Consider the following 21,829-nt stretch of genomic DNA (forward strand, 5'->3'; position numbering starts at 1 on the left):
CGATCCCACTGCACTCGTGCCAGTGGACAGCTCTTCCAAGCCCACAGCCTCCAGTGGCTAGTCTCGAGAGCTGCTGGGTCAAGATCTATGATACAAGTCCTCCCACAGACGCCCACAACTCGGATGCTCTGAAAACAGCACTCTGCAACCTGTTGGGCCTCTACTGAAACTCGGTGTAAACGACCCTCACCCTGTAGCTCAAAAAACAGGGAGGGTTATAGTCTCTGAGCAAGCCCGAACTGCGATGAGGACCTCCAATCGCGTGAAGGCCCCCATCCATCTGGGCGCTGCTTACTCGAGAGGTGTGAGCCACTCAGCTGGTACTACCTCTGTGATATCTTCACACATGCTCTGCACCCCTCTCATGCCCTGTAGCTGGATGCTCTGAAGCTCCTCTGAAAAGCCTGAGAACTGTAGCTAGTCACCTAAAGTGCGTGCTGGACCCTCTACCATGGGACCCCAAGAAACATGAGGCCTACTACCAACCAAGCGGTCTCTCTCAGTGCTAACCATGGGGTTACATACAAGGGGCTGTCTCAAGTGCTCCTCCATGAAAGAAGGCTGGTGCTACTCCAGGCCTCTCCGCAACTTCTCCCAGGATCGGAGCAGACTCACAGGAAAACGGTCCTCCAGTCTCCTGCTCAGGCCAACTCTGCACATCTCTGTGAAAATCCATCTGGTTGAAGGTCTCCAAGGCATAGTTACCCGGAACGCGGAACGGGAACGACGACGGGATCCCCGCAGAACGGGGGAACGGCTAGGGGTCTGAAACGGGAACGGCGCGGAACGGGAGGTATAAGAAGCACCCAAATAGTGCATTTTTTAGCTCCTTGTGTTTAAATACAAGGAGTATTAGAGTGCTTTGACCCTAATACTCACAAAAAACTCGTTTTGAAGACCATTCAACCTTGCTATGACTAGATGATGAATGAGAGAGAGAGAGAGAGAGAGAGAGAGAGAGAGAGAGAGAGATTTGAGAGAGTGAGGGAAAGGGAGAGATTTGAGAGAGTGGGAGGGAGAGGAAGAGAGCTTGAAGCCTTGAGAGAGTGAGTCTTGAGAGGGAGAGATCTTGAGAGTGTGAGAGGGAGAGAGCTTGAGCCTTGAGGATTAGCTTATGGAGAGAAAGGGGGAGGGGGGTGCATTTTATGAGTCCTTGAGGCCTTGCACACTTCAAAAAGAAGCCCAAACATTTACTTCAACTTTTTCAATTTTTTGCCAAATTTGTTTGTAGCCGTTGGCCTTTCCAGGGGCATTCTGGAACGTTCCGGAACGGCCGTTCCGGTTTGCACTGGCCACCCGGAACGTCAGACGTTCCGGGACGTTTCGGAACGTTCGGGAAGGGAACTGCCCCCCGGAACGCCGGAACGGGGGCTAGGGGGCGTTCCCCGGTAACTCTGCTCCAAGGGCCTCTAGCCTGAGGCACTCTAGCACCAAGCTGTTGAAGCAAAAAATCCTTACAGGGATCCTCCCCTGAAAGAAATTCTTTGACAACAAACTTTCCAAGAAGGGCTTTGCTTTGCTGCGCTGGGGCTATGATCCCCAACCCCCCCTGAGAACAAGGTAGAGTGATGGCCTGCCAGACCACTTCGGGCCGGGCTATCTGAGTGTCGCGCCCTGACCAAAGGAAATTCCTGATCAGCCTCTCTACCTGGCTGATGCAGGAAATGGAAAAGATCCAACAAGATGTGATGTACCACATAGTAGCCAACAACACCTAGTTGACCACTATAACTCTGCCTGCCAGAGAAAGTCGTGCGGAGCTCCAATGTAACAGCTTCCTCCTGATGGACAGGAGGAGGGGAGCAATCTGCTGCTCAAGAGACAAGTCCAAGCCAGCTTGGCAGCCCAAGTATCGAACTGCAGTCCCTGGGGGAATCCATCTGAAACCCTCACCTGGCCAATCTGGCGTAGGAGCACTACCAACCGAGAAAGCCACTGACTTTAGTGCACCTAATGCACAACAAAAAGTCTCAAGAGCCTGCTCACACCTGTGAAGGTTGGCCTCCTGGCCTCCTAGTATAAAGCTGAGTCGTTTGCAAACTCAGCATCCACGTAGACCAACTAAGCCACGTAGACCAACCTGCTGGGAAACCAAAAATATGCTCATCGCCTCAGCATAGAACAGAAAGAGGAAGGGGACAAGAGGGCAGCCATGTCTGACCGAACGTGTGAGCATGAAACGATCACCTACCAAAAGTACTTGACTGTGTGGGTGCCAGTCTTTGGGGCCAATATCTCTAGGCACGGAACTCCGCCGGGCCGTGCCGAATAAATTGTGAACTGTGAACTGTTTTGAAGTGAATCTCTGCTGTGTCGCGGTAGTATCTTGACTTGGAGTGTCCAAGTTTGTTACAGTGGTATCATAGCACACCTCTGATCCAAGCATCTGAGAAGCCCATCCTGCGTAGAGTGCCCTGTAAAAAGTCCCAGTCAACTCGATCGTAGGCCTTCTCAAAATCGAGAAGAAGTATCACCAGATCCTCACCACGGAGGCGCGCAAGGGTAGATGCCTCCCAAAAAGTAAAGATGTTGTCAAGGATACTACGCTCCTTGACAAGACCTGGCTGTGTCCCATGTATAATGCTCTCTAGAAGTGGCTCAATCCTCAAACTCAGAGCCTTGGCAAGAATTTTGTAGGCCGAGTTGAGGATGGTGATGGGTCGCCACTGTCGAATCTCACCCAAGGAGCCACCCTCCGTGGGAATGAGGTAAATCAGGCCCTCACTCATGCTGCCAGGCATCTCTCCTGTGTGCAGGATGTACTGAAAAGCGCTGCAGAGATCTGAGCCAAGCAAGTCCCAGTACTCTTAAGAAAAAGCTAGGAGTCAAACCATCCTCACCAGGACAGCTACCATGTGGAAGTGCTCCGAGGGCTGCGTGGAGCTCCTCTAGTTGAAGAGGCAGCTCAAGCCTTTGGCGCATCTCCTCAGTCACAAGACAAGGCATCTATGCCCAAACCTGCTCTCTGCATGCATCCTGACGCTTTGACTGAGGCTCTGCTGACAGTATAGGTCATGGTAAAAGTCAGTAGCAATTGCACGCACGTCCTTTGGCTCTGAGGCATTGGCTCTGAGGCAACTGACCCGTCAGGCCTCCTCAACTGGCTGACCTTGGCATGCGCATGTCGAGGTCCCACCGTCTCAAAGAAAGCCCCTGTCACTCTGTCACCCACCTGGGTCCACTGAGATGCCTGTCAATGGAAAGCAAACTCGTGGTGCCTCTCCTCTGTGCTGGCGAGCCTGCTGCAACTGCTCCTCCAACCAGGGATTGTTGATGCTGCTCTTGCATCCTCTGCAAGGAAGCAACGCCCCATCGGAGACACTGACCCTCCTCTCTCGCTGCAGCCAGGCGGGCCATAGACTCTTGAAGAAATAGCCGACTAAGCTGAGCAAGTCCAGAGGCCACTCTGTCAACAAGAGAGTCCTACATGTCTAAGCCCTCAGTCCAAAGAGCCACTACTCGCTCTCTGAGCGTAGAGTCTAGCAAGACCCTCTCAGGGATGTGTAGCATCGTGCTCCCCCTCCTCTGTCTATCTGTCACTATGAGGATCACTGGTGCATGGTCTGAAACAAAAGTCCTAGCCAGAATGCAAACTGTCCCAGCCAAGTCACAAAAATGGTCACTAGTGTAGAAGCGATCTATCCGAGATAAATTCGCTCCTCCCACTCTACGGTCCGGCTAGGCTGTCTGGGGCCCTCACAAAGCTAGAATGCTGCCACACATCTGAAACCCGCAAAGTCATACATAACCTCTCCCAAGCTGTCAACTCAACTCCATGCACATTAGTATGGCTACCTCCAATTCTGTCAAAGGGGTCCTCCAACATGTTGAAGTCAACCCCAATGCACCATTGCTTTGCCTGCGGCAGAGACTCTACAATGTGAGACCAAAACTCTACACGTGCACTCGCCACATTGGGCGCATAGATGTTCAGGAAGTCCAAGAGGCAACCCTGAACCTTCATAGTGATCCACTGAGCCCTGCCAGGCACAATAATCCCTCTGTCCACAATGGCCTGCTACCAAGAGTCCTCAATAGTCATACATACCCCTCCCTGGATGCCATCAGGTCCAAATGCAGCTGGCCAAAACTTCTTATACCGCCCACGCAAAAGCTGACCACAGCATTTAATGCGGCTCTCACACAGATGATGCTCGTGTAGCATAAGAAGGTCAATCTCTCCTCCCACAAGGCATCGCTGAAGCTCCTGACGCAGTCGGCCCCTCTAGCGCTGAAACTGGGGCTCACCTAATCCCTGCACGTTCCATGAGACGATCCTCATGGGGAGCGAGAGAGAACTGATGTTGCAGCAGCAGCAAGGTTCGCAAGAAAAGATGTCCCTCTCTCGCCAAGCGACTCGTGGCAAAAGCGCTGCCAAGAGATCTCTTAGCAGCCGAGGACGGTCCTGCCTCCTGGGATGGCTGCGGGGAAGGAGTGGGATGAGATGTTCAAGCAGGGGGGCTTGTGGGAGAAAGAGGAAAGGAGGGGCGGGGAGCGGCAAAGGGAGGAGGGCGAGGTGGAGAGGCGAAGGAAGGAGGCGGGGGGGGGGGGGGGAGGGGCGGAAGGGAACTCGGAGGGAGGAGGGTCTGTCGGAGGTGAGGCTGAGGTGGAGGGTGGAGCAGGGACCTCGTCCTGCTAAAGAGGGTCGAAACGGTTCCCTGTGGGAACCCACTACTGCTGGATTGGAGCCTATCGTGGTGTCCCCTGTCGATGTCGACCACAAACTTGCTGCCAACCCTCCTCCGCTTGAGCCCGAGGCTCGGAGGGTGGCTCTACCTGCGTACCCTGTGACTCTGTCTGCTACTGCTAGCCAGCCCTTGAAGGCTGGGACTGAGCCTGCGGTGTAGGTCGGGGTTTCCTCTATGGACAGGCCTTCGCAAGATGGCCCATCTGACGAATAAAACACTGATTTGGGAGGCCCAAATACTCCACGCTCTGACGGAACCAACCTCCACTCACCCGAGGTAGTAGGATGACCTTCGGGAGAGTGTGGGTGTCCCGAACCAGAACACGTACTGTGGGGATGCCGACCGCCTTGGCAGCAATAGAGGCTGTCGTTCGAGGTGTCTTCAGGACAGTCCCAATTGTTGAGCCTATCTTGGAAAGGAGCAGAAGGTACTCCCTCCGCAGGCCGGGGAAGCAGACTGAGATGGACAGGTCTGCCTCCTTGACAAGAACATCGGTAGCTAGGTCGAAACCGTAGCGCCACTATCGAAAGTGTGCTCGAACTGCTCGGATGGCCAGGGGGCTCATCGCGATGACCTTGGACACCATCTTGGGAGTCTCAGACTCTATCTGGTAGTAGCCACGTCCAAGAAGCTGAACATCGAGGATCTTGCCCACCTTTGCGAGAAGGCAGGCCTGAAGGAGGTTGCGCATCTCCCCTCTGCTGGGTCTGGTACCGAGAATCTTGCAGATAACATAGGTGGCCCGAAGGCGCGCCACCTCTGCCTCTAAGCTCGCTTGCTCTGTCGGCGAGAGAGTAAGTCAGATGGTGGGTTCTGCGGGGTCGGGCGAAGGGGCTACAGTGGAGTCCCTCTATGGCGGAGCAGAATCCTCCATCTGTCTGTTGCTGCAAGGGCGAACGAAGGGGAGTCGAAGGCGTCAAAGCGAACGAAGTGAGTCGGTGCCGCTGTGAACTAGCTCCGACAGAGACACAAGGTGGGGGTGGGGGGAATGTGGGCAGCACAAGGAGGGGGGAGTGAGAAGCGGGCGGTCAACTCAGGCAGCGCGCGCGAAGGGCTGGCAGCTCAGGGCAGCGCGGGGCTGAGGCGAGAGGGAGCTGAGACGGGAGGGGGCAGCACGAGGGGGAGCTGAAGGCGAAGGCGATGGCGAGAGCACGCGTGAGCAGCAGCAGCGAGCGATCTGTTTTCGGCTCTTGGCAATATTTGCAACAATACTTTGTGGTATACCCTCTTTGGATGGAATCTACCTTAGGCACACACATAGAGTAAAACATGCATGATGACTTGCATTGAGTGCTGTTTTGAAAATGCTTGAGCATTATGTATTCTACTCAAGAAGAGCTTTCATTTGATTCCCACATTGATGTTTCTGTTATCAATTTTCCACCGTTCTAGATGTTCTAGAAGCTTCTAGTCAAGGGCTAGAAGAATCTAAAAGGAGTATTCCAAAAAAAGGACAAGTTTCAAGACACTTGTTACGCGTAAGGGCACTTGTCAAAGACAAAAGACAATTCAGTTTTTCTTTTTACAAAAGGCAAGAAACTTGTGCCAAGATACTTGAGACATGTGAGGACACTTGTCAAAAATAGTTTATCTTTTTAAACGAGTGGCAAGACACTCGTGTAAATGCTACCACATAACCTCCTTTTTCCAGAGGCAAGTTCATCTATAAAAGGAGCCCCTTTTTACACATTTTGGAAATCAACTCATTGCTGAGATTACTTTCTAAATCTAGCTCAAGAAGCACTTACAATACCATCACCATTGCCCTCTACATGCTACTACTCTCTCCCTTTAGCTTTACATGCTATTTCTCTTTCCCTTAAGCTCTACATGTTAGTTCTCTCCCATAAGCCCTACATGCTACCTCTCTCTCTCATTCAAGTGTATGTGAGGAAGGAAGACATTGGAGGAGGTGTTGCCGATGACAATGATAAACACATAATTAATGAAAATTCAGACCAAGAAAAGTTTCCAACAGATAAATATGTTGATGTTGTAAAAGAGTAGTACAAAATTTTCAAACAGCTCCCCAAGGAAGCTTTTTGTAATTGTTTCAAAAAGGAATACCAGCTACAAACACAAATCGAGGGCCTAATTGCCTGCTAAAATAATAAGTATATACTTTCAAAAGGCAAAAAAAAAAAGACCGCTTACTGGTAAAGGACTGAAAGTAAGGCCAGCAGCATCAAAAGATGCACCAAGCTTGTCATCAATGATTTTCCAGTCAAGCTGAGCAACTCTTCTGATTTCTTGGCCTTCTTTGAGGATCTTTTGCATTAAGTATGGAAATTTTGCTGCAACACTGGAGTGCAAATAAGATTGTCAGGCATATAATCTCAAGGCAATTAATGTTGAAAGGGGGGAAGGAACTTCAAATTCAACACAAGAGTTGAAAACAAAAGACGGCACAATAATTGTGGTGAAACCTCTCCATGGAATGCTTGGAAAGAAAGACTGGTGTTGGTTCGATGAGATTAAAGTGATTTACAGGTTGTATTCCCCTTATGTCATCAAGGCCCAATATAGCATCAGCATGTTCATGTGTCAATATTACCTGCAAAACATTCCCAATAAGATGATATAAGACCTTTCTCAAAACAATTAAATTATTCAAAACAAAGAGTACACAAGCTGCATCAGGTAAAAAACCCTTGAATTAATGAGCATTAACAACCAGGAAAAAAAAAAATTTAGAAGTACAGGGACAAAAGTACGGATACAACAAAGGAAGCGGAGTAATGCCTATTTTTGCTGCCGCACAAAACTGCCGGCACTCTTTCGCACACCACATGATATATTATTGTAGAGAGCTCAACAGTCTTAATTTCCAGAAATAAAACCTATCACTGCAACCTCCATGTATCATTGATAAACAATAGCAGCACTAGTGGCACTCCACTTCTCATATCCTCCGCAGAACTGAAAACACCAGGGACTTGGACTCAAAAGTATCATACAAAAGTTCTCTGTGGTCAGAATGCAATCCTCCTCACAATCCACTGAAATAGTGGAGAAGGCTTGCATTCATCGTCCAACAAAACCAAGGGGAAAGGAAAAGATATAAAGCCCCTGACCAAACCAAACTCCTGACTGAAGAATCGAACTGCTGAGAGTTTAGCAGATAAACCTGAGATCCAAGGATCTCTCAGCCTCTGTAACAACTTGATGGCAAAAAGAAAAACGTTGATCAGGCTCAAGACACGGCCCCTCGATATCCAAGATACTATTTCTGTAGAGAGACTGATCATGTATACATGGTGGAGATCTACAAGTTACTCTGTCAGGATGATCCACGGATACCATTGCCAGAGATTACATAGCGCCTTACTGAGGTTCTCCACACGGCTGCACAGTGCAACCATAGCCTTCCCACACTCACAGCCTACATGGAGAGCCCGTTCTGGGATTGTGCCACAAAATAGCTGGTAGGATGATAAGTGTCGTGAGACAAGAGCCCGCTTACAGCATGAGGTGGCTCTTGGTTCTACTTCACACAGAGAAGCTTAGAGACTCGCTTAATGTCTCATATGCCGAAAGAAGAGACCTTTCTTAGTTTTGTATGAGAGAGATTTATACCATCTTTTCTTGAGTCAAGACTCAAAAGAGGCATGGAGACTTTTTAGAGAGCATTCTCCCGTCTCACCCATCAAATCTCGCAACACATTGGAACAATATGCAGCTACTTTGTACACTCTGCTGGGCCAGCGTCCTATGCCAGACCCACTTGAGCCTTGATCAGAGACTTCTACGTATTTCAGAGCAAGTATGGTTTGTAAAGCCATTCGCAGGCTTTGCAAGGGAAGAGCACCGGGCCATGATGGGCTGGTGGCTGAGCATCTTTTACACTCCAGAGGTACGATGGGCGAGCTTTTGGCTTGTATGTTTAACAAAGCTATGTGTGAGGAATTTCCAAAGTGTTGGAGAAGAAACACCCTTGTAATTTGTGCCCATATTCAAATCTGGAGATTCGACCTTGCCAACTACATTGGCCAAACTATATGAATCCATATTGGAGGACATAAGAAATAGATACTTTGTGGACTTCTGCAAAGCCTTGAACACAGTTCCGAGAGCCACGCTGATGCATCGACGCTCATATGTGGAATTATGGCACGTTATGAGACAGTGGTGGATAAAGTGCACACATCAAAGGGTCTCTCAGGATCTGTCTTCTCCACTATTGGGGTGAAACAGGGATGCCCACTCTCCCCGACACTAGTTGGCCTCTACATTGATGAGATTTCAGATTATATTGCAAGGGGAGGAGACAAAGGAGCCCCTCTCTCAAGCACTTCGATATCCCTTCTATTGAATGCATATACTATTGTGCTTATTGCAGACATCTTGATGTACTGCATGCATATACACATGATAGTGGTCTCTCAGTGAATCTTGGTAGAACCAAGGTCATGGTGTTTAATACTATAACTCAGTGGGTAAAAGCATCAACACTAGTGTTTTTGTAAGAGCATGAGGAGATAGAGTATGTGAACTCTTCTATCTTATTTAGGAGTGGTTTTCAATGGATCCATCTTCTCTATGAAAGCAACATTTGATGCAATACTCAAAAGGGGCTATGCAGCATTAGGAGGCCTTGAGAAGATGTGTTCCCAGGTACAATTTTAGGAGCCTCACACTAAGCTGTGGTTGTTCTACAGCACCATATGGAGTACAGAGATGGGGCATGCATGGTGATTGGCAACAGATCGAGAGACCCATTAGGGCTGAACAAGGGGCTACACCGATTGTAGTGGAGGCCCTCACCAAATCTGTGTCCTTCATTCATAATCTATGGGAGCTCCTTTGCCATTGATATGCGGGACTAGCTCTTGAATCCTCCCAACAAGTGACCGGAAACGGTGACAGCTCATGTGGGTATGCACAAATGTCATCTTGGTTTCAGCTCGATGGCTTTAGCATGGACAAGCTACGGTCTACCCCCCCTTTTAGTACTCTCTAGATGCATCATGTCTTCTTTGAGTCACTTAGAGACTGGAAGATACAGAGGTACACCTCACGAGATGTCACTCTCTCTTTTAAGTGGACCACTTTCTTGAATTGTGGACTACATGGACCGGAGATGCTTGGGGCTCTTTCTTCTTGAGATATGCCAATTTAGAGAGAGACTCTTAAGGATCAAAAAGTCAACACCCAAAGCACCAGCCCAGATAGAGCTTAGGGATTTCTTCACCAACACCATTGAGGATGGCTGTCACGTGACACATCCCAGCGCTATGTGTCCGTGGACAAGCTACACCACAGCAGGGTTCAGTCAGTTCAATCAGTTTAGATTAGCAGTGATCTGACACTTTTGTGAGTTTATTTGTAGACCGTGCATGCCCAGCCACTTAGCATAGATGCATATCCTCTGGTTGCACACAGCATGATCATCGGAATTCCCATCAGAATCTATTAGCATCAGTTAGGGGAATTTTCCAATGCATTTAGCCTATTTTCCTATTTATTGGGATTTTCACTTATTATTTTTAAGTGACTTTCCAACAAAAGTAGGTAGGGCAATTTTGCTAAGTTAATATATAAGCAAACCAAAGCTCACACTTTCTGGCAGAAGAGGCAGCAGGAGCACCTTGCTCAACAGGCAACTTCTCAGCAAGACCAATCCCCGCGACTACTCTGGCGTTTTCTCCACAGAAGACCTAGCGTTTTTGCATCAGATCAGCCTTGGCGATTTGTGCACAGCAGATCAGCCCCAGCGTCATCGCAACACAGCAGATCAGCCTAGCGTTTTTGCATTTGCAGAACCTCGGCGACAGAAGGACCAATTTCAGCCCTGGCGTTTTTGGATTTCAGCAGCAAATTAAGACCAGCATTATTCACCTAAAGTATAGCAGATTCAGCCCGTAAAGACCATCAGTTTTCAGCCCTAAGAAACCTCATTTTTCAGCCAAGAAAACGCAGCCAAAACAGTCATTTTCAGCCACCGAAACAGTCCCGAAATTCAGCGATTAGAAGATCTCAGATTTCAGCCATCGTCGTCGTCATCGTCATCGTCGTCGTCGTCGTCGTCATCAGCATAGACCAAGTTGCATGGTCCATTGCATACGCATTGTACACCTTTGTGCAATCAAAGAATAGACCACTCTCGCCGACGAGAGTGGGGCCTTCGGAGGAGGGTTTTACAACCTCTCCAGTGTCGTATCTCTTCTCTCTCCTTCTCTCAGTCTCATTCACTTGCACGCACAATATCCACTCACTTTGTTCGTGATCATAGCACTCTACAAGACGGAAAGCTCTCTCTTTCCCTAAAGAACTAAAAGGAACCTTGAGCAGTAAAGATCACTAATCTTGAGAAAATACAACATTCATTCCGCTGCACCTAACATTGGTATCAGAGCTTTGGAAGTGTTCTGCATTACTCAAGGAAAGAACAACAAGAACCACAAGAATTTTTTTTGCTTGTTGTGATCGCACGAACCCAAGTTTACTTGGGCGTGGCGATTCCTAATCGTGTTTTGTTGAAGAGTGACAAGAATCCCAAGAAAGAAGGGCTTGTCCAGCCTCCCCTTGTGTCTCTTTTCACTCATTGAGAGCGGACCGTGCACTTAGCGGCCGGCCAATCGACGTGAGGTGGGAAAAAGCAACCTTGGTGTGAGCGCAAGGCCGCCAAGGGGTGCGCCCGCAGAAAGGAGTAGAACTCGGGTGAAGAGAAGATCCTTCTCCAACGCGATTTGCAAGCGAAAGAAAACCTCAAGAACCCCAAGAACCCGAGACCCTCAAGACTCAAGAACCTAAAGAACCCTAGATTCTCACGAATCAAGGACCTCACGAACCTTAAGACCCTCAAGAACCCAAGTTCCTCGTGAACTTAAGAACCCAAGATCCCCAAGAACCCACGACTTCAGAATGGTCATCACTCGAAGCGGAATGGATACTTCGTTGGAGGTGATGAGCATGAGAGAGGCGAAGAAGAATTTTCCGCACCAGGAGGTTTTCCCGACCCTTCCCCATCTACGACAAAGATTGCACTAACTCCTATGGACGAGTTGGACCAAGAAAGAGAAGCAGAAAGAAAAGCCTACCAAGAAGATATGGCAGCCATCGAGCGTAAGTACCAAGAACGAAGGGCAGCCATAGAAGCAGAATTTTATCGCGAGAACAAAGCACAAATGCAAGAGTTATTGCGACTCTTTTCTCAAGCTCAGGCACAGATGCAACAGAATCAGAAAAAGGAGACTCTCTCAGTCTCTTCTTCTCCACAGCATGACACACAGGAATTGCATGATGAGAAGCATGATGAATTGAATGATAATGATTTGCATGATGATTTGAAGCACAATGATAAGCATGATGATTTGGATGCCAATGATTTGCATAATGATTTGGATGACAATGAGAAGCATAATGATTTGCATGATCAAGATGTGATTTCTCACAAGCATGATGATTTGCATGATCAAGATGTGATTTCTCACAAGCATGATGATTTGCATGTTGAAGATGTGATTGTTCACAAGCATGATGTGTTAGTGGATGCTTTTCCTAGTGAAGCTAGCCTCGTTGTAGATTCGATCAATCACGAAGATCCGATCTTGGCTTTCGAGTCGAGGTCCAAAGGACCCCCACAGGAGTATTCGATCATTCAGGACGAACCGATCTTGGCTCTCGAGCCTTGGTCAAGAGAACCATCACAGGAAGTATTATGTGTTCGCATGATTGATACGCACGCATTGTTCGAGTGTTTCATCCGTGAAGGTTTCCTGTATTTTAGTCAGCATCGTTATGCGATCCCTTTTACTAGGCATGACATATTGTATGTTGAGCACGTTTCTCTCATGGATGAGCACGAATGTATGCGGATTGTTCATGAAAAGTTGAAAAGTTTGTATGTCAGGAAGTCACATTCCATGTCTCTTCCTCGGCTTGACATAGTTTCCGAAAGATCACATGATAGTATGAGCACCAAGCATGGGCATTTCCATTGGGATTTGCCACAGTTGATTGATTTTGATCAAACAGAAAAGATTCGAGCGCATTGTTTGCATGTGTTCGATGAACGGGTTGTCACTCCGTCTCTATGTTCATCTACATTGCATACACAGTCTTTAGAAAAGGCAAGATTTTTTTCCTTCACTTTACATGGAATGGGTATGTTCATGATTTTGTGTTGGAGATGGTTTCAGGAATTTTCATCCATGGAGATTCTTTGTAGACGAAAGAAGCAGGACTCTAGACGAAGTTGAAGCAAGAAAGGAGATTCAGAAGACTTTGTGTCACTTTCGGCGCGGCCCAAAGAAGCAAGCGTTGCAGACCTTTATGAAGTTCAAGTACCGCACGACCCACACAGCAGAGTGGGCCAGCGAAGAGTCCCTTCCAGGATTCCGGATGCTGTTGGCGATCTCCCTCGACGCCATACAGTTCGGTACCAGTACCTCACTTTGAAAAGGAGGGGATGTCACGTGACACATCCCAGCCCTATGTGTCCGTGGACAAGCTACACCACAACAGGGTTCAGTCAGTTTAGATTAGCAGTGATCTGGCACTTTTGTGAGTCTATTTGTAGACCGTGCATGCCCAGTCACTTAGCATAGATGCATATCCTCCGGTTGCACACAGCATGATCATCGGAATTCCCATCAGAATCTATTAGCATCAGTTGGGGGAATTTTCCAATGCATTTAGCCTATTTTCCTATTTATTGGGATTTTCACTTATTATTTTTAAGTGACTTTCCAACAAAAGTAGGTAGGGCAATTTTGCTAAGTTAATATATAAGCAAACCAAAGCTCACACTTTCTGGCAAAAAAGGCAGCAGGAGCACCTTGCTCAACAAGCAACTTCTCAGCAAGACCAACCCCCGCGACTACTCTGGCGTTTTCTCCACAGAACACCTAGCGTTTTTGCATCAGATCAGCCTTGGCAATTTGTGCACAGCAGATCAGCCCCGGCGTCATCACAACACAGCAGATCAGCCTAGCGTTTTTGCATTTGCAGAACCCCGGCGACAGAAGGACCAATTTCAGCCCTGGAGTTTTTGGATTTCAGCAGCAAATTAAGACCGGCATTATTCACCTAAAGTGTAGCAGATTCAGCCCATAAAGACCATCAGTTTTCAGCCCTAAGAAACCTCATTTTTCAGCCAAGAAAACGCAGCCAAAACAGTCATTTTCAGCCATCGAAACAGTCCACTCTCGCCACTCTCGCCGACGAGAGTGGGGCCTTCGGAGGAGGGTTTTACAACCTCTCGGGTGTCGTATCTCTTCTCTCTCCTTCTCTCAGTCTCATTCACTTGCACGCACAATATCCACTCACTTTGTTCGTGATCATAGCACTCTACAAGACGGAAAGCTCTCTCTTTCCCTAAAGAACTAAAAGGAACCTTGAGCAGTAAAGATCACTAATCTTGAGAAAATACAACATTCATTCCGTTGCACCTAACAATGGCATTGAGGAGTAGTACCATTTAACCCCTCAACAGGGTATATTGCTTGATCGAGCAGTCCAACTTGGTTGTTCGAGACGTCCGAGGCCTCGACTATGCATAGGCGGCATGCACATGAGGATATAGGGTATCATCACTCAAGACAGGGCGAGACCTCCCCGGCTTTTCACCATGGCGAAGATTGATGCTATTCTGCAGCGGCCTCTGTGAGAATTCATGGGATGACTAATCATTTATTCCCCCCCATTAATGTGCCCTCCTCATTGTCATACCCCCATTCTACAATCGGTAACATGAGACTATATCCGACTTGCCTACCAGTTTCATTACCTTTCCTACTAGGATTGTTTTAGGATCTAGGATGTTTCCTTTCTATGCCGCCTTACCTCAGATGATTGTAGCACATCTAATACGGTTGTAATTTTTGGTCTCATAGGTCATTTTGGCCTTTTGAAGACGTTGATATACCATTTCATACATGCTAGAGATTATATTGATGACTTGTTGGCCTTCATGTTCGATAGGGCCATGTGAGGGATTTCCTAAGACTGGAGTACGTCTATGATTGTACCACTACTTAAGTCTAGAGATCTGACCTTGCCAACTAACTATCGCACTATCATGATTGGCCACTACGTTGTCGTGACGCTCTGCGTCCATAAGGGGAAACTCAAACAGGCCACATGGTTTTGACTTTATCACCGCCCCGGGCAAATTTAATGGCATCTGCTATCAACTTGGTTATAGGCTATTGGGGAAAAATGTCCTGACTGTCAATGCTTTGATTGATTTGCATGCCGATGTGGCGGATAGCAAAGTTTTTTTTCAATATGTATGCTAATTACTGGCTACCTTCTTGGCATTGAAGAAGACTATGGTGCAAAGCCATGGTCGATATTCATGCCAAATATGGTGCACTCTAGAGAGCAGTAATTGCTTGCAGGAATATTTAATTTATGGGCTTGGTAATGATGCGGTACTCGGAAATGCTTTAGCCAAAGTCTTTGCCTAATGTGGTGTTTAGCAATGCTATGGCCGGATCAGTTTTCTATGCAGTTTAGCATAACTATGAGCAAGGAAAATTGAAGTGGATGTATTAAAGTTGAGCTCGCCACTACTTTGGTCGATATCTGGGCCAAATAGGGTGTTTGGTGATGCCAATTGTGATGCCTGACGGCGGCGACTGGATTAGTATGTAAGCAAAATGTGATGCCTTGCAAAGCCTTAGTTGATATGTATGCCAAACGTGATGAATTTTAGAGGGCATAAAGTGGTCGATGAGCTTTGGCATGCCTTGATTGATATGTATAACAAGTGTTGTATTTGGCAATGCTTTGACCGATATGTACCCCAAATGTTATGCTTGGCAATGCCTTAGTTGAGATGTATGTCAAATGTGGTGCCCTTACCAAAGCACATAAAGTTCTTGATGAGCTTTCAGTTCAAAATGTCGTCTATTGGGGGGGTTTGACCTACTCTCCATTTTGCTACAGAGCTTACTCCACAAGCGTGGTGCAGTGAGAGAGAGGTGTGTTGGGAGCTCGTCTGTGGCCTGACACTCTGGTTCATCTGGCGGGCCCGTTGCTTCCGCATCTTTGAGGCTCGCCTTGTGCCACCAACAGAGATTGTTCGAGATTTTTGGCTGGAGTTGATCCATACTCTCATGGGACAGTTCGAGAGACTTCGGGGAAGCTCCGACCGCATGCGAGGCGTAGAGAGGCGTCCCTTCGACTCTACGCCCTGGGACTTTCTTCACCATGGTCCGGAGTGATCTCAGATGGCACTACCGTCCACCTGTGTGGCTTTTCCCACCTCCCATCTCCTGATTTAGCCCTCATTGTACTTATGCTGTTTTTTCATTGGGAGAGTCTCCCCCTTATGATTGTTGTAGCCCTCTCTAGTAGAGGTGGTTGTAGCCCTATGGGCAGTTTTATTAACTAATAGAAGGATCTTTTTCTTGGAAAAAAAAAATGTCGTCTATTGGAACACATTGATTGTTGGATAAGCCCATTATGGCTATGACAAGGAAGCTAAGGGTGGTTTTAACCGAATGCGAAGGGAAGGCCTTTGCTAAATGCAATCACTTACACTTGCACCTTAAAGGCAAGTGGCTTATGCAATTCGTTGATATGGCGAGGGAAATCACGGTGTGATTGCTAGTCAAGAACTGTTGGAGAAAGATGTTGTGCTTGGCAGGGCCTTGATTGAATGTAAATGCCTGTGGGCGGCTACTGGAGAAACATGTTGTGGTTAACAATGTTTTGGACGATATGTAAGCTTAGTGTTGTGATTATGTGACCGCCCAATAGGGGTGGCTGCCCAATAGGGTTGGCCGCCCATTAAATAAATAAGACATATAATGTGAATGAGGAGGTTAATAGAGAGGGCAATGGCATTGGCAATGTGAAAGGCAGCGTTGGGGAGCTTGGATGGCTCGCTCAGGCCCGGGTAGTGCTCGGATGAGCTCGTGTGTGAAGAAAAAGCTGCTCAACAAGCCCTGGCGCCCCTTTTCGGTCCAATTTGCAGAGGAAATGGTGCACCCTGCCGAGCCTTACTGCCACCTCATCAACCCTCTTCCCACGCCACGTCAGTCACGGCACCATGACTGATGCGGGGAGGTGGAGGGGGGAGCATAAGAGGGGAAAAGGGGGAGTATCGGGGGACTCTCAAAAAGGATACAAAGCAAGGAGAGATGAACCAGGGGATACGAAGGTGAAGGATATGAAGCAGGAATACGGTGAGGGAAGCTCGGCTACTCTCTCTCATTTCTCTCTCTCTCTCTCTCTCTCTCTCTGGTCACCGCATTGTAACTTTCTGGTCTCATAGGTCACTTTGGCCTTTAGAAGACGTTAATATAACATTTCATTTCATTTCTCTCTCTCTCTCTCTCTCTCTCTCTCTCTCTCTCTCTCTCTCTCTCTCTCTCTCTCTCTCTCTCTCTCTCTGATACCATTGCTCAGCCTACCAGCCACCCATAGGAGTCGGTAGCACTCCTATCTCGGTTGCTACTGCTATATTGTATCATGGTGACACTTATCCCCACTTTGTAACTTTGTGGCATGACACCATTGTTCAGCCTACCAGCCACCAATAGGAGTCGGTAGCACTCCTATCTCAGTTTTTAGTTTGTAGTTTTCTTTGTTTGTACCCAGACTTGGTACTAGACTCATCATTGTAATCAGTTGGTCTCATAGGTCATTTTGGCCTTTTGTAGACGTTAATATATCATTTCATTTCATTTCTCTCTCTCTCTCTCTCTCTCAATAGACTCATCCGTCAGGATTTGATCCAGTTGGACACGAGGAGGACATGGATAGAGCCGTTACAAGAGTTGGGCACAAAGATGGCTTTCTATCGAGAGCATCTTCTCCACCTCACGGGGGATGGGTTTGTAATTCGACCTAGCTATATGGACACGCATCTTTCGCATGGTTTGCGTTGTGCCATTGGCCAGATACGCACGTCCTCACATCAGCTCGAGATTGAGACTGGCAGATTCAGAGGGACACCAGCAAATAACAGAATATGCCGCTTATGCCATCTAGAGCCAGAGACAGAAGTACATTACATATGTCATTGCACAGTGTACTATGAGATACGAGGCCGTTTTCACTGTCTATTCAGAGAAGGTTTTGGGCCTCTATCTAGGGTCATGAGTTATGAGGATCAAAGATGTCTTGGGCTTTATCTACTTGAGTTACACAAGCATAGAGAAACCTTACTGAGGAGAGGTGAAGAGAGACATCCCCAGAGACAGATCACAGATTTCTTTACACTAGATACTGTACACCCAGAAGAACAGACAGAGGAGCAACCAGCGACGGTGGAGAGGTCTACCCGCACTACTGGCATTCTCATAGACCGAGCATTGGAGCTAGGGAGATATAGACGACCCCGAGGGAGGAGAGGAGCTACACAATTTCGAAGGAGGCTATGTGAAAAGATTCAAGCCATACTCTTTCGTCGTCCAGAGTGCAGATGAAGATGGATCTCTACTCCCCTCCCATATTGTCTTCACATTGTACTGCTTAGTTTAGGATCCCGCAGTATTTATATTTTGTTATCCTAGTTTAATTTATTTTGTTAATCTGACTTTGTATCAGATACACCGCATTGTAACTTTCTGGTCTCATAGGTCACTTTGGCCTTTTGAAGACGTTAATATAACATTTCATTTCATTTCTCTCTCTCTCTCTCTCTCTCTCTCTCTCTCTCTCTCTCTCTCTCTCTCTCTCTCTCACACACACACACACACACACACACACACAAGAAGACAGGTATTTTCCTCGGTGATGATCTCACTCTCTCACAGCTTGCGCATATGAGAGAGGTAATGCCAGAGATTACGGCGGCAAGGGAGAAGGGAAAGATGGCCTTTTACAGAGATGGTCGTGTGGTGATTGTAGAGCGGCGCTCTACATGACGGTGTGAGACCTATGGGACACTAAAGATGGCTACTTGGAATTGTAATGGATCTATGAGGTTGGATGTCGGTGCCTTTGAGGACAGTTTCAGAGACAGGGCCATTGTTTTTTTCTCAGAGACTCATCAGGCCCCTGGACAGCTTATGCCACATGTGGTGGGATACAAATGGGAGACAGCCCACAGGACAGTCGCGAGATCTGAGCATGGGAGTAGAGGTTCAGGAGGAGTAGCAGTGCTATTTAGGGAGGAGTTACAGCCACTACTACATATTGTACGGAGAGATGATCATGCTAGATACATGTGGGTGAGGCGGAGAGCTGACACAGGACGATTTCTATACATTGCCATATGTTACTTCCCCCCCAGTACGTCAGTATATGCTACATCCAGAGGATAGTCGCCTTTCTCTATACTATATGATGATATATGGGAGTTTTCTAGGGATGGTGATATCATCCTCCTAAGGGACTTCAATGCCCGAACGGGCAACTCTCAGACAATCTTCTATGACACTTCAGATGAAATGCTTAGAGAGCTGGATGTGGGTGAGTTGGGGCTTGAAAGATGCTCACATGACAAAGAGCAAACGGAGTATGGGAGATACCTCACGAAGATGACGACTATACATGGGTTAGCCATACTTAATGGCTTACAGCGATACATGCTTTCCACACAGACACAGGGCCAGTACAGTGGACTATGTTATGGCATAGCCGAGCTTTATTCCTTGTATTCAGGATTTCTTAGTGGGAGCCAGACCAGTGAGCGTAGCAGTGCATCATGCACTTTTGACATTGTCTGTTTCATTTCAGTATACTACAACCCAGACATCAGGAGGCAGGTCACATATCCCTTATACATTTACACTAGAGACTGACTCGATTTATACTGAGGAGATCTATAGCCGTCTATGCACAGCTCGTCCTGGCCTCTCAGTGGAGGAGCGCACCACTTTACTGACTGAGACACTGCATGGTGCAACATCAGAGGCATACCCACACACTCAGCTGGGTCAAAGGCGATATTTTGGAAGCATAACCCAGAATAGTTGGTATGATGAGGAGTGCAGAGAGATGAGAGCCGAGCTTCAGAGGGATCTTCTTTTAGGAGTCTTCACTTACAGACAATCTCGGATTGCTTCCCGGTGCCTTGTGCGACGGACGAGACGAGCTTACTTGGCCCAGATGGAGCGAGACTTGTATTAGCTGCTCTTGAGTAGTGACTTAGGAGAGGCATGGCGATTCTTTCATGAGCACTCTCCTCCCCCAATGATTACTTGTCCTCATGTGGGGCCAATATGCCTCATCGTTATATACGGTTCCTGGACAGGACCCCCTTCTAGATCCTAAAGAGCCATGCCCACCTACTAGCACCTTCTCTACCACTGAGATGGTAAAGAGAGCCATTGACAGGATGCGGACCAGTAGGGCATATTGTCACGATTGTGACTATGTTGCAGTATCACATCTACTCCTAGTTGCGGATACGCAAAGTGCCATGCCAAGGAGAACCCCTACGCTTGGATGGTCACGACCTTTCGCTCAAGAGACGAGCCTCTTCGCCAAAAGCCACACCCTTCGACGACTGGTCACACCTCTTCGCTCTATGGTTGCGACTCTTCGTCCAATGTTTGCAGCTCTTCGCCAAAAGAATGTGTCTTTACGTCTAAAGTCGCGTCTCTTCACCATGAGACGTGTCTTTTCATTTGTGTCTCTTCGTCTCCTATATAAGGAGCCTATTGTATCAAACCCACATTCAGTGTCTTGAGTCTCAGTTTGATCTTAAGTATGAAGTTTTAGTCTTAATTATAGGATTAGCACCACTAATCCTCACAGTGGTATTAGAGCAGAAAAAATTTCCAGGACCTGAAGGTTGTAAACCTCTCACCCTCGGCGCTACACCCTATCCCCTTCCAGGAATTGTATGGAAGCAGAAGAAAGGTGGTACACACACGCATACGCGTATAAGGTAACATGAATTTTTATGTTCCAATTCTATAAATAAAGAACAGAACACAGATGTGTGTCGGCTACGTACCCGGTGCATTTCGAGAACCCATCTGTTGGTGCCTCTTCACGTGCCCTTTTCTCGGGTAGTACCCCTCGCCCTTCCCCAAAGTGGCATGCCGTTGTGCACAAGTGCTGGATTATTGAAATCGATGAATTTCTGAATCGCTGGCTGAATTGAGCCTTTGAGCTCGCACCTCTCCATGTCCTCTTCATGTGAAAGGACACTTGGGCACCTCTTCGCAAAAGGGCACCCCTCCACTTTCGTGGCACCCCTTCCTAGAGGATTACACCCTTTCACAAGGGTTGGCTGAATTTCTGGAAACACTGCTGAATTCTGAAACGCAGGCTGCATTTCCACGCTGGCTGCTGCCTCTTCGTGCTCGCACCTCTTGGCGCATGACATATTGGCTGCCCGTGCCTCTTCGACACGTCTCCTCCTCTAGCGTGCCCTTTAGCCTGGCGCCTCCTCACCAATCGTTGAAGTCCTTACGCTGGCAGCCTTTCGTAAAAAGTCTACGCAGGTCACTTATAGAGCAGCACATGGTTTTTTATTACAACCAACTAATAAGCCAGCGCAAGATTTATTAAACTCACTGAGGGCGCCAATCCCCAAAATTTACCCAAATTTTTAAAAACCCATGTGAACCCACTCACATTAATCAAAGGGCCATTTGAACGCACCCTTTCAATTGGCCATTAAACAAAAAACATTAAAGAAAACATTAAAAAAAAAAAAGAAAGCCAGCAATTCGAGAATTCAAACGTTGTCTCCTCCTGCTTGCTTTTGGTGCTGCAAATTTCTTGCGTGTGCGCCATGGCCAACGACAACTATGTACGCTTAAGCTTCCTCTCGTACATAGACGCAATTCTAAAAGAAATCTTACCCAAAAACCCTCTTGCACGTGAGGCAATCGTGATTCTGGACATTTGGACCCGAGGTCGTCACAAATTCCCGATTCCCTGACTCCAAAGCCGGAACCCGTTCCAGACGCAGTTTCCGCTCCCAAATTATTAGTTCTTAAGCTTATTCAGAGAAACAATTACTTTGGCTGAACAGTCGGCATGGCCAAATCACAAGATGGCATGAACTCAATTCCACCCGGGGACCCGATAGCAGTTTTCAAAGAGCAGATGGCAGCACTTTCAACAAGCCTCGCATCGATTCACACTCGCGAGATGCAGATGCAGATGCAAACCTCTTCTCGGAGTCACCCAACTTCTTCTCAGACTACATATGCAGTTTCTCTGCCATCTTCTTCCAACGCTTCATTGGTCGATCAGGAAGAACCACTCAAACATAAGCCTTC

General features: G+C 47.5%; 1 protein-coding gene across 1 annotated transcript in view; it reads right to left on the reverse strand.

The window, feature by feature from the left end:
- Window positions 1-21,829, reverse strand: part of LOC147456489 (Metallo-hydrolase/oxidoreductase superfamily protein) — a 71,037-nt gene that overhangs the window by 7,599 nt on the left and 41,609 nt on the right. Inside the window, exons 3-4 of the mRNA XM_086514938.1 lie at window positions 7,115-7,242; window positions 6,843-6,990 (exon numbers count right to left, since the gene is read on the reverse strand). Coding sequence (XP_086371064.1) covers window positions 6,843-6,990; window positions 7,115-7,242 — 276 coding nt within the window. The remainder of the gene's footprint in view (window positions 1-6,842; window positions 6,991-7,114; window positions 7,243-21,829) is intronic.

The sequence above is a fragment of the Adiantum capillus-veneris genome, chromosome 6 (assembly GCF_014529385.1).
Source record: "Adiantum capillus-veneris isolate H3 chromosome 6, ASM1452938v2, whole genome shotgun sequence".
Classification (NCBI taxonomy): Eukaryota; Viridiplantae; Streptophyta; class Polypodiopsida; order Polypodiales; family Pteridaceae; genus Adiantum; species Adiantum capillus-veneris.